We start from the raw sequence: 13,934 nt of genomic DNA on the forward strand, positions 1-13,934 counted from the left end.
TAATTACCATGTTCCAAAGCACTTCAAAGAATACCGTGGTATTATCAAGAAGCATGGTAATACTTTGACACTTTTTTCAAAGGGATAATGTTATTTGGGATGAACCATTTTTTTAATTATATACAAAATAGTATAGATCAGGCTTTTTTTTAAAACTGGGATCCGGGGACCCCCAGGGTGCCACAAGAGGGTTCTAGGGGGTCCGTGTTCCTAAATGCAATAAAGTAAAGTAGGTGGCTCAGCGGTTAAGGCTCTGGGTTACTGATCAGAAGGTTGGGGATTCAAGCCCCAGCACTGCCAAGATGCCACTGTTGGGCCCTTGAGCAAGGCCCTTGACCCTATTTGCTCCAGGGGCACTGTATCATGGCTGACCCTGTACTCTGACCCCAGCCTAGCTGGGATATGTGAAAAAAAAGAATTTCACTGTATATGTATAATGTGTGATAAATAAAATTATTTAAAAAAAATTTATACATTATTTTGATTATGACATTATTGACATTTCAGTTTAATCAAAATGTCTCTCTTCAGGTAAATACTGTACATTTAATATTACTAAATTATTAGGTTGCAAAATGATACGCTGTCAATGTACAACAGTGTAGGCTAAATATTTTCCAGATAATTAGGGATGCAATGAGATAAAAAATGTATTAAAAAAATAAAATAAAAGCAAGAATGCCAATGCCGGTATTTTGCCACTTTCCTTATTTTGTCATTACATCACTGTTTTGCTAAGGAATTATGCTTTAAAAATGTATAAAGGGTTATAAAAGCTATTTTATTGTCCTAACAATAAATTATTTCCATTGAAAATGGATTGGATCTATTGAACACATGACAGGCCAAAATGCTAAGACAGCCGCAAAGAAAAAAAAAGATAAAAAATATCATGATGATTTATGTGAGGAAAAAAGGTTATTTTGCATTTCTAAAACATTTCTGCACTTCTGCAGTTCTAAACAATAGAACTCACATTTGCCATATTATGATAGAATACTACATTATTATATTCGACATGCTTTACATTTTATGATTTTATTTATTTTGGTAGGTATTTCTTTATATTACACACAGAAAAATGATCATAAACTCGATAAAACTGAATACATTTATGCAATTGATTATATATATATTAAAAAAAAACATCGGTTTTCCATATCAGCATTTTCGAAAAACCAATGGTTTACTGTATATTGGTGGTTTATATCGATGGTTTTAGCTGATTGTTTTAAATTGGTCAATAACTGGACGATAAATGTGGTGCATCCCTACAGGTAATAAATATAGTGGCCGATACATTGGTGCATCCTTACAGATACAATTTTTATAACTTATTTTGGCTTAATTTATCTTAATCTGGTCTTTATACAAAAAAACAAAACAGAAGATCTTTATGTATTTAAGGAGGGGGTCCCTAGCAAGGCGATTGTCATATTGGGGGTCCTTGGCATCAGAAAGTTTGAAAACCCCTTGTATAGATAGTACGTGAATTGGGATGCAGCATTTGTGTTAAGACCCATTTTTCCATATATTCTTACTGCTAATGATAGTATGTGTATGTTATGTGTGTGTATGTCTCGTGGTGCAGAGATGACCTTTATCGAGTGGAACTGGACCATGTATCTGGAGATGAAATGTTCTACAGCAAGGTGAGCATTGTAACTGTCTCTCTCTCTCACACACACTCACACATGCATGTAATGTCAGTGCGCATATGTGAATACTCCACTTATGAACATCATGATGATTTTCTTCTCTTGTCGTCCTGCAGAAAAGGACATGGGAATCCAACAAGAATGATATCAGGATCTGTAGAATGAAGGGCAAACATGAAGTGAGTGTTTCACACTAAATAACAAAATATTTTTACATTACAAAGTCATTATAGCAATCTCTGAGTGAGGAAATTCGTTCAGAGCAATTTGAGTGATTTACAGTTGCTAAGAGCTCAATGTTTCAAACCCAAGACAATGCTGGATGCAATCACATACTTATAAAAATGTTCCGAGTGTGTATACAAAATACAAGTCTGTCCAGATTTGGTACATCATTTCTTTGTCTCACAGAGACACATCACTCTACCATTGTTTTCCCGTGCACCACATAAGCGTTTGTTTTGTGGCTGTTTTTTTTTTTCATCCTTTTTTTCAGAGGATTCAGAGAAGTGTAGCTTTCTTCGAATGTCTTTCACTGACTTTTTACATGATTTTGTTTGTATTTTAAATGAGAAAACTTTGAATGTAAGTATTTGATCAATGTTACTGTCAGTTTATCTGCATGTTACCTGATTTAATACGCAAACTTGCTTCACACACAAACTTTGCCTGGTGTTTTATGTGCTGGTAGAAAGTGCGCCATCCATATTTCGATTATTCTTTATCATATTTTCTGAGCAAACACGCCTTCTTTCTATGCAAACCAAGCTTATGTAATGCACCAGATTCACAAACATCAGCGCTATTTACGTGACGCAATTAACATTTTGTTATTACTGTACACGCAAAGCTCTTAAATGTATTTAAACAAATTGTGACCAGATCACAAGTTCTAATTAATCAGCTAGTAAGGTTTTTAAAGTCCTGTTTTCTAAGCTTAGTGAATCACAGTTGAGATGAGTGCAGTCCTCAGGTCTGATTCACAGATTTGAATTCTGTCTCTTCTTAGATCTTTTTGTAATAAATCTGTTCTTATTCTTTAGTTCAAAGGCTAATTACCTTCTGCCTTTTTGCCATTTTAATAATGTAGCCAGAGTCTTGCTTTCTCTCTATCGTCAAGCAGGGTGTTTTTAATAGATGTGTACGACTGCAGGGGAGAGAACTTCAAGGGACCGAATATCAAACCTTGACAAGGATTATTGTTTGGCAAGAGGGAGCTCACAAATTAGACTTGTCTGCCACCCACCCACATGTTCACAGAAATCTTAGACATCAAACATGCACCTGTGAATCTCTGCCTCTGGCACTTTCTGCAACAGTGCCTAACGCTCTTTCTCTCTTGCTTATTCCTTGTTGCTCCTTCAATGTTCTTTTTGTCCGTGATCACTAATTACCTTATAAACGATAAAGCCACAACATTCACCTCTAATCATGTGAGATAGACAGAATATTGGGGAGTACAGGCAGAAGAAGAGATAAACTCAGATTGCTGATCCAGAATCAGGTTCAGACTTTTGTATGGTCTGGAATCAAATTTTATATACTGCAGGAAGTGATCTCTGGTGATTTGAGGAGGCACAGTTGTGTTGGATCTGGTGTTTGTGTTCCCTCAGTAATTGTGTTCATAATTAAATGTTTCTAACTGCTTGACATGATTTCACAATGAGGGAGGAAATTCAATACCCTTTTTCTAACTCCCATAGACACAAATGCACACACACGGTTTACAGTGAAGATCTACTTCAGCAAAATGCATTCATATACACACATTTACAAAGACCATTAAGGTGCGGTCAAACTAGACTTTAAGTATGCAAAATTATGTTGCAAAATAAATATGGGTAACAGGATATAATGTCACAATCTAGGGATGCTGTTTTCAATTAATAATAAATTATAAATAACAAATATTAATAAATACAAAATCTGTGATGGACTGGCGACCTTTCCAGGGTGTTTCCCTGCCTTCGGCCTGAGACAGCTGGGACAGGCTTAACCTACTTTTTGTTTAATTAGTACAATTGAAATTGGTGTTCCCCAGTTAGTGGATGAGATTGTCCTGCCCATTTCATTGGGTATTTGTTACTTTTGTATGTATTTAAATAATTGCTTTGTATCTGCTCTGTCTTAACTTTGTAAACCCTGATGAAGGCGTGTGTGCTGAAACACGTTGCATTTTTCGATAAATTTCTCCCATCAACAAGTGTTGCTGGATTTGTCCTCTTCAGTTGTGCTTTGTCCTCTCCTTGTCTTTAGATGAAGTTGCACCAGACTAATTACCCAACCTACCTTGTATGAATTTACAGGTCAGACGAATCGCTATCAGTGGGTTGGGTAATGCTGTGTAGCTATGCCCACAGTGAAATCTCATTGGTCCAAAATCCCACTACACTTAGCTGTTTACAGAGCATAACATTCGGGTCGACCTGCCATGAGCTCCAAGGTTGTTAAACGATAGTATATGCTTCTGTTGAAGCCATCAGTCCACCTTTTTTCAATTTCATTTTTTAGAAATTGTGTTTAATAGTGAAATTCCTGGTGAAGAACTACATTAACCATGATCCTGAGGAGGAAAATCCAACAATCAGTGTGTCACAGCAAATAAAGCTTGCCAACAAGCAAGACGTGATGCACTGTTAATGATCAATGCATTTAAGAAAACTGCTTATTCCAGTGTTTGTGCAGAAACTGCGCTCTGAAACGTCATGTAAACGAAAACGGCGATTTCCTTGCGCTGTTTAAGGGATTAAGATAAAGCAGTTTAACACACCTGGGTTTCTCCTGGAGAACGCAGCTTATGTGGCCATGTAAATGCATAGGCTGCGTTCTAACATGTCTTTGAGGAGTGCACATGTGCGTGAAACAGACCGGATAACAAACGTCACAGGATGGAGCCCAACAACATGTCAGAACAGGTGAAAGAACTCAACATTTCTGGGAGTACAGTAGGAAAAGCACATACACTATATACCCATTTATACACACCAATGTAAAATATAGACTGTCCCTCAAGTTTGCATATATGTGCTCCAGTACTGTATGTTGGGGGAATCCCGTATTTTGACGTAAGAGGGGAAACCCCACTATTGCAGTGCAATTCCGTAGCCGTAGAAAGCGAAGAAAACAAATGAAGCAACAACTAATTAATTTATTTATCACACATTATACATATACAGTGAAATTCCTTTTTCACATATCCCAGCCAAGCTGGGGTCAGAGTGCAGGGTCAGCCATGATACAGCACCCCTGGAGCAGATAGGGTCAAGGGCCTTAAGGGCCCAACAGTGGCATCTTGGCAGTGCTGGGGCTTGAACCTCTGACTTTCTGATCAGTAACCCAGAGCCTTAACCACTGAGCCACCACTGCCCCTACTCAGGAATATCTGGAAATAAAGGGAAGCAACAGAGAAAAAAAAATAGCGAAGTCTTCCTCGGATCCCACGTTTGTTATTTACACAAACCTTGTGGGGAAATTATGTTGCTTCTGAGAAAGCTGCTTACTGACTGAGCCGCATGTATGTGGGAGCAGAGTATGCCGTTTATACAGTGCATGTAATTGGGAACGCCACTTTCTTGCAATAAGCTGTATTGTGGTGTCCATGTAAACGTTTTTACTGATGCATTTGAGTCGGCCTCCCAACACTCTCAAACAACTGTATATATACAGTATATATACTATGTGTGAGTGTATATACAGTGTGTGTGTATATATATATATATATATATATATATATATATATATATATATATATATATATATATATATATATATATATATATATAAACACACACACACACACACACACAGTTAATGTATATTGGGCATGTAACGATACACAAATTTCAGTACGATTAAAAAAAAAAAAAAATTAAACAGCGCCCACAAATGTTTCACTCAAACGTTTTCAAGGATTAAACATAAATGTCTTTTAAAACATAAATTACACAACAGTGTCTGACATTGGCAACAAAAAGTAGAGCTCTATAATAAAGTAAATTAAACAAAATAACTTCATTTTTTTCTGTTTGATTGTAATGAGAAAAACAAATATGAACTCAAGTACTTTATATTTGTATATCACTTTTCACAATAAACATAGTTTCAAAGCAGCTTGATAGAAAATCATGCCTTAATGTCTTAAAGTCCCTAGTGATCAAGCTGAAGTGACTGTAGCAAGGAAAAAAATTATTTCAATATTATTTAGTGGTGAAAAAAAAATCTGATCTCTGGTTTTACGATATATGTACATAATCCAGTATTACTTAGTGGCATGAGCAAAAACCAGTCAGCACACGTAATGTTTTTGGCCTCTTCCAATGTTTCATGTTGCATGTAAACTTTAACGGCGTCATCACCGCCTTACTAAGGGGGCAAATACTAAATCCCCAAATCGATGAAACTGCATTCATAATGGGGTTCAACTGGACTAGACACACCCAAGCCTGATTACTGCCAGCCCTGTTCAATCAAATCAACACCTAAATATAACTTTTTCAGCAGCATGAAGTTGGCTAAAAGGTCTCACCCAGTAGCACACAATGCCAAGGTTGAAAGAAATTACAGAAATTATGAGGAAAAAGGTGATTGAAATACATCAGTCTGGGAAGGGTTACAAAGCTATTTCAAAGGCTCTGGGACTCCAAAGAACCACAGTGAGAGCCATTATCTCCAAATGGAGAAAACTTGGCACAGTAGTGAACCTTCCCAGGAGGGGCCAACCTTCCAAAATTCCTCCAAGAGCACAGTGACGACTCATCCAGGAAGTCACAAAAAAGCCAAGGAGAACATCCAAGGAACTGCAGGCATCTCTCGCATCAATAAAGGTCACTGTTCATGACTCCACTATCAGAAAGACACTGGCCAAAAATGCCATCCATGGAAGAGTGGAGAGGCGAAAACCAATGCTAACCCAGAAGAACATTAAGGCTTGTCTGAATTTTGCCAAAACACACCTTGATGATCCTCAATTCTTTTGGGAGAATGTTCTGTGGACTGATGAGTCCAAAGTGGAAGACATGGGTACCGTTACATCTGCCGTAAATCAAACACAGAATTCCACAAAAAGAACATCATACCTACAGGCAAGCATGGTGGTGGTAGTGTGATAGTGTGGGGATGCTTTGCTGCTTCATGGCCAGGGCGACTTGCAGTATTTGAAGGAAACATGAATTTTGCTCTCTACCAGAAAATCCTAAAGGAGAATGTTCCGTCATCAGTCTGTGAGTTGAAGCTCAAGCACTACTGGATTATGCAGCAAGACAATGATCCAAAGCATAGGAGTAAGTCTACCTCTGAATGGCTCAATAGAAGCAAAATTAAAGTTTTGGAGTGGCCTAGTCAAAGTCCTGATTTGAACATGATTGAGATGCTATGGCAGGACCTTAAATGGGCAGTTCATGCTCGAAAACCCTCCAGTGTGGCTGAACTAAAGCAGTTCTGCAAAGAAGAGTGGGCCAGAATTCCACCACAGCATTGTGAAAGATTGATCTCCAGTTATCGGAAGCGTTTGGCTGCAGATGTTGTTGCTAAAAGTGGCACAACCAGCTATTATGTTTAATGGGGCAGTTCGTTTTTCACATGGGTGAAATAGGTGTTGGATAACTTTTTTGCTTCAATAAAAATATATATATATTTGAAAACTGTATTTTGTGTTTACTCAGGTTGCCTTTGATTTATGTTATATCTTGCTTGAAGATCTAAAACAATTTAGTATGAAAAATACACAAAAGTAGAAGAAATCAGGCAAATACATTTTCACAGCACATGTATGTTTGAGAAATGAATAGATGCGCTCACCAGCCCCTTTGAATGAGTTCAGTTACATCCTCTTGAGTATCGGCTTTCTTTCTGATTGTAATGGTACTGTGGGAAGGGAACTGTAATTGTTTGTAAGGTCTTTCTGAATAAGGATATAACCAAATATTCAGGATTTGTGGAGGTTCAAATGTGCTAATTTAAGAATCAACCATTGAAAAAATGATATCGGGCGACTACTAATCTGAATGTCTTTAAATCGATCAAATTACTTAGATTAGCGTAATCTGAGCTAAAGAAGCACAATTTATGATGCCATTGTTGTCAGATTTAACTGCTGATTTGAAATTTGTTCTTTTATCGTAATCTTGACCAACTATTATTGTAGATTTCCCCATTCAAGTAGATAGTAGCTGTACTTTCATGCCACTTGTATTAATAGAAAACAGGTCTATCAATGGTTTAGTCAGAAAAACTAAGAAAATGTTTACTCGCTACATTTATTTACTTGCCAAAGCCAATTGTTATGCATATTTAGTGCATGGTGAGTGTTACTTTTGAACCTTAGATGAATGCCTTGATATAGGGCGTACCAAGAGACACAAACTGGACACGAAAACCCTGCATCCTTTATGATACACTCTGCAAGTGCTCTGCCCTCACAATGTAGTAGGAAATAGTGATGCTCACTTTCAAAATGCAGTTCACAGAATGTTTTCTCTCACTTTTGTCTGATTTCTCTCTGGACCTCTTTGAGATTCAGGACTGTGTGTTTCAGTACAGAAAGTGCAGTTACACCTCTATACCCTAATCAGAGAAAAAGTTAAAAATTAAAGAGCGATTTTGGTGCAGAAGAAAGTGAAAAGCAATTCAAGTGGGAGGAACTGGAGCAAAAGGAGATGTGCAGAAAGACACCAAAGAGGTTTACTGTAGAGAGAGTGAGGAACGTGAGAAGAATGAGGGGAGGTGAAGACAGACTTTGATCAGAGTTAAAAAGTAACAGTTAAGGGATCCACTGGGATAAGAGAACTTATATTGCGATCTCACACGCTCTAATCTGAAAGATAAATCTTGACACTTTCTTGATGCCGTTTCACAGAGTTTGAACCAAATGTGCTCTTCCCCAGAGTGGTATGGATCAACCCGCTCACTAACCTGAATCTCTGATGAGTTACATTTTACAGTTCATGAAGCGGAACTTAACATCTCCTCAGTCCTGCAGAGAGTTTACAGCATACTGGCACAGCTGGGCTGATTTGCTCACGTTCAATTACGAGTTTATATCCTGAAGTTCATCTGTGAGCCAGCAGAAGGTCTGTGCTGGAAATGGAAGAGGCAGTGTGGTGTAAAAGACAACATGAAATCAGAAAAATTGCTAATTTTCTATCTTAATAAATCTCGCTAGTCTTAATGTGAAACATTCATCAGTGCAGGTTTGTGTTTGTAAAAATATATAGATTTAAAAATCTGATTCACCAAAAATATCTACATCTATGAAATGACTTTTATTTTCTGCTAACATAACCAAGGCCACACAGCAGGGAAAAATAATATAAATACATTTATTTTATACGTTTTCTAAATACAAGTTGAGTGGTGCTTGCTCTTGCAAAACTTGCTGCCACTATGCTGAAATATGACACTTCTAATTTTATTGTTTCGTATAAGCAATAGTAGTGATGCTTGCATTACACTCAAAAAAATAATTTTAAGATTTATGCATTTCAATTTCATAACAAAATTCCATCAAATTGAATTGAGTAATCTTTAGTAAAATAAGGGATTCTTATCCTCCTTAAAAAAAAAAAAAAAAAAAACTAATTATTTAAAGTTTTATTAACTAAAAACTTTTATTAACTTAAATTTTTAAAATAAGCTAAAGTATTATTATTATTATTATTATTATTATTATTATGATTATTATTATTATTATTATTTTGTTTTGTTTTTTGAGTGTAGCAAGCACCACAAAAAATATCATTTTTTTTTTTTTACAAATATTTAACAGGTTTAAAAAAAATTTTTTTTCACTTCAAAACTGTCATGGAAACATTTTATCAGGCCTCCATTTATTTTGGTTACTTTTAAAATGCTTACACATAGACGTAACAACAATAGCAAATGAATCAGTATATAGAAACACACAGAATATATATATATATATATAAACAATCTAAAACAAAACAAAAAAAGAAAAGAAAACAACTGCAACACTTAGCTCTCTCAGCATCACAATAACAACGATCCAAAAACAAAGAAAATGTAATCACTACTGTAATTATTTCCTTTTAAAATTTTGTCGCATATTCTTCCACATCTTTCCCTCTCTCCACAGTTCCTGCCAGGTCATTAGGTATATGAAATAGGTGGCCAATTTTGTGGCCAATTTTTTTTCTCCAAAAATATACAAAAATGTCTTTTACACCACAGAATTCTATTAAAGGAATAGTTCACCCAAAAATGAAAATTCTCTCTCATCGTTTACTCATCTTCATTCCATACCAAATATGTGACTTTCTTTCTTCAAAAGAACACAAACGAAGATTTTTAGAAGCATATCTCAGCTCTGTAGGTCCATACAGTGCAAGTGAATGGTGATCAGACCTTTGTATCTCCAAAAATCACATAAAGGAAATATAGAAGTAATCCATAAGACTCCAGTGGTTTAATCCATATCTTCAGAAGGGATATAATAAGTGTGGGTGAGAAACAGATCAAATTTTATGTCCTTTTTTTTTTTTTTTTATCTAAAACTCCACTTTAGAGTATAGACACATTGTGCCTGTTTAGTTACACTTTTATATCAGAAAGTAAAAGTTAAAGTGGAGATTTAGAATAAGAAAATGACTTAAATATTGTTCTGTTTGTCACCCATACCTATTATACTGCTTTGGAAGACTTAAAGGATTTAAACACTAGAGTGATATGATTACTTTTATTTACAGAATTTGAGATGTGGTGGAAAAGACATTGTGGTGAAAATGTTAATGACTCTCATTAAAAATGACAAAAATGATTAAAAAAATAATTGATCTTATGTGATGGATGTACTTACACTGTTGGACATTGTTAGTAGACAAATAAAAAATAAGTGAGAGAGAGTGAAAAATGTTGAAGATACACCCAAACACATCACATTTCGGAAGTTAAATTTGTTTAGAATTTGTTTCATTATTGTCTTTATACACACATTTCCGCCTTGGGTCACTTTTAGGGTGAAGATCATCTGTATTGTCTGATAATTGGCTGGTAATTAGAGGCAAATTGATGCCTAATTTCACTGCTATTACTTGCATTGTTTCCTGATCTTCATCAAGAACAACACACAGAGGGAGGAAACAGGCATTGTTGATGCAGTAATGTTAAGAGTATATTTCAAAATATCTTTCACACCATCCAGGTGGAAATACACATGATAATAAGGGTGAAAATGTTGTAATTTCAGGGGATGTTCATACAGAAGGCGTGCAGGTGTTCATGGTGCAGTGCCACAAATTACATTATTAGATTTGAAACAAAACATGATTTGCACGATTTGTGAGCGTTTCAAATGGTGAGGAACACAAGTTTTCATCATGTTTCTTTTTAGTAGTGAGGACATTTTAAAAACATAGGCCCTCGCAAGTGGAGCCAAACCTGTATAAACACACACACACATGCACACTTAAGCTTATAAGAAATGTATAGATCTATGTCCATTCTCCTCGTCAAACATAGAAACATGTGCACACACATGCTGTAAGTTGATCTATCTCTAGGGATTGTGTGTTTAATGCTGTGTGCAGCTTGAAGGCATTTGTAACGACACTCAAATCTACATCTCTTGTGCAAACACACACAAACACAGCGAACAGTGGGCTTGCATCTGTAACAACACATAGACCCTCAGCAGTCCTGCTAATCACCTCAAAGAGCCTGACCTCAGTGTCACTCCCCACGGGCCTCAGCTCCACCAGGAGGCCCAGTCAAAGTCTATGGGCAGAGCTGTGAATGGGCCCTACGGTGGAGCTGTGTGATGGGGCACACATGCAACGATTTCAGCAAAATACACAAAACCACTTCAAAACAGTCCATTGATGTCCGTCAGGGAACAAAGACATTCCTGATACATGAGTGTTCGCAGCTGGTTACCCAGTAGCTTTCAGGACTGCTTTTATAGCTGGACACACGTCGTGATGCTTTCAAGTCTACTACTTCCTTTTTCTCTACTACACAAAGACATGAGGCACTCTTGTGCATATTTAGTCAGTAAGACTCAAAAATGGGGAGAAAATTGGACCATTGTGAGTTTTAGGGTGATGGCTGTAGTTTGGGCTCTGTAGCAGAGCTGCAAGCTGGGGCCCACTTATCACGTGTCTGTGTTCATCAACAAACAAATCTCTCAAAATAATGACATCTGGGGAATAATGACTTGTGGAGCTGCGTAAATATGTACAACCATATTATCTTACTATACTCGAACAGTGAACTTTCATGTCTTTCTCTTTGTCTGGTTCTCTCTCCATCAGTTCAATTTTAATTAAGATTCAAATGGCTTTGTTGAAATTATATGACTGCCAAGTCATTATGATTCAAAGAAGATCAGGCCAGCAAAACAAATACACAGAGTTTGATATCATCACCACTGGTTCAATACAATCATTAATAGGAATAATCATTTCTAAAGTATTTATGCAAAAAGGGATATCATAATTAAATGTAAAAAGTAAAATAATTTCCTCTCTCTCTCTCTCTCTCTCTCTCTCTCTTTCTCTCAATTTAAATTTAAATTTGCTTAATTGAGATGAAAAATTACAGTTTTTTTGTATTGCCAAATCATTTGCAGTTTAGCTATTTAAAAATCCATTACACTTCACAAAAACACTCAAAAAATATTTTTACGATTTACCCTTTTTATTTCATAACAAAATTCCATCATATTGAATTGAGAAATCTTTCATAAAATAAACGGAGTGACTATCTGCACTAGGTGTAAATAGCATCTGCCACACAGCGCGGCTATTTACACTCCAGTAGTCTGTTTAAAACGAAGAAATTTAAGACAAACTGCATCCTCAAATGTCAATGCACCGTGTAACAATATTTTCACTTAATTGACTATTATTTATAGTGCAATCAGGTAATTTCTAAATATATAAATATATGTTGCTATTATAACGTATGATCACTGAACACTTTCCCTGTACAGTTCATACAACACAATTTAAAAGTATATGTTGACTCATGTGAAACACTTATATTTAGATGGCAGTCTGCCATTTGCATGTCATGGTCTATTTCAAAGAATAGACCATTTTCATTTATAATTAAAAAAGTTGTACCTCTTCAAGTAACTACACTTTTTTAAAAACACATCAATATGTATTTCCTTTTTTTTTCTTTGGATTTTTCCCCATTTTCACCCAATTTGGAATGCCCAAATCCCAATGCACTTTTAAGTCCTTGTGGTCGCATAGTGATTTGCCTCAATCCAGGTGGCGGAGGACAAATCCCAGCTGCTTCCACGTCTGAGACTGTCAACCCGTACATCTTATCACCCGCGTCTGTGACCGTCAACCCACGCATCTTATCACGTGGCTTGTTGAGTGCGTTGCCACGGAGGCTTCACGTCACCCACCGCGGCATCTGTGCTCAACTCACCACGCGCCCCACTGAGAACGAACCACATTACAGCGACCATGAGGAGGTTACCCCATGTGACTCCACCCTCCCTAGCAACCGGGCCAATTTGGTTGCTTAGGAGACCTAGCTGGAGTCACTCAGCACGCCCTGGGATTCGAATTAGCGAACTCCAGGGGTGGTAGCCAGCGTCTTTACCACTGAGCTACCCAGGTCCCCCAATATGTATTTCCTTTTTGAGTATATGTGGCCCTCTAACTTATAAAATTGTACATTTCTATTACTGTTGTGTTTAACCTCTAATGTGCAATTTTTTTATACACTAAAAAAAAACTGGCAGCTTTGGTTATTTTTACAGTCTTTTACCGTTAAAATTACAAATAATTTTTACAGTGTAGCTCTGAAGCTAGTACCAAGAAAGCATTTTAATAACTACATTAACAGCTCAACTGGGTACAAGTTTTGTATTTTTGTACATGAATACTGCACATAGAACTATTTCTTTGTTTGAATAACATGCCAAACACATCCCTTGAAATAAATGTGTTTTCATACCCTTTATATTGTCTATATCTTCAGCACTTTTGGACTAGTGTCAATTGCAAACTAGACTTGTAAACAGATAGTTGGATATAACAGGTAAGATATTCTATGCAATTTAGTTTAAGATTAATCCTGGTTGGTGCAACCCACTCTTAGTCTATCTTTAATTACTCTTTGAATGATTTATAGTTATGTGGCACCCTCTGGTGGACAAACAGTACTGACTTTAATGCCTATGAAGGCTTTAAATACAGTTGAGAAATTAAGTATTTCTTATGTAACAGCCATGCCAAATTGATGAAATTTTGCATGTTACCACAGAATGTTGTTTTGTGCATGTATACTAAGTTTTGTTAAGTT

The 13,934-nt window shown here is 36.4% G+C and overlaps 1 protein-coding gene across 1 annotated transcript in view; it reads left to right on the forward strand.

Moving 5' to 3' along the window:
• LOC127441556 (semaphorin-6B-like) overlaps positions 1-13,934 on the forward strand; it is a 163,675-nt gene that overhangs the window by 95,937 nt on the left and 53,804 nt on the right. Inside the window, exons 4-5 of the mRNA XM_051699122.1 lie at positions 1,592-1,652; positions 1,775-1,837. Coding sequence (XP_051555082.1) covers positions 1,592-1,652; positions 1,775-1,837 — 124 coding nt within the window. The remainder of the gene's footprint in view (positions 1-1,591; positions 1,653-1,774; positions 1,838-13,934) is intronic.

Source organism: Myxocyprinus asiaticus, chromosome 5, assembly GCF_019703515.2.
Source record: "Myxocyprinus asiaticus isolate MX2 ecotype Aquarium Trade chromosome 5, UBuf_Myxa_2, whole genome shotgun sequence".
NCBI lineage: Eukaryota > Metazoa > Chordata > Actinopteri > Cypriniformes > Catostomidae > Myxocyprinus > Myxocyprinus asiaticus.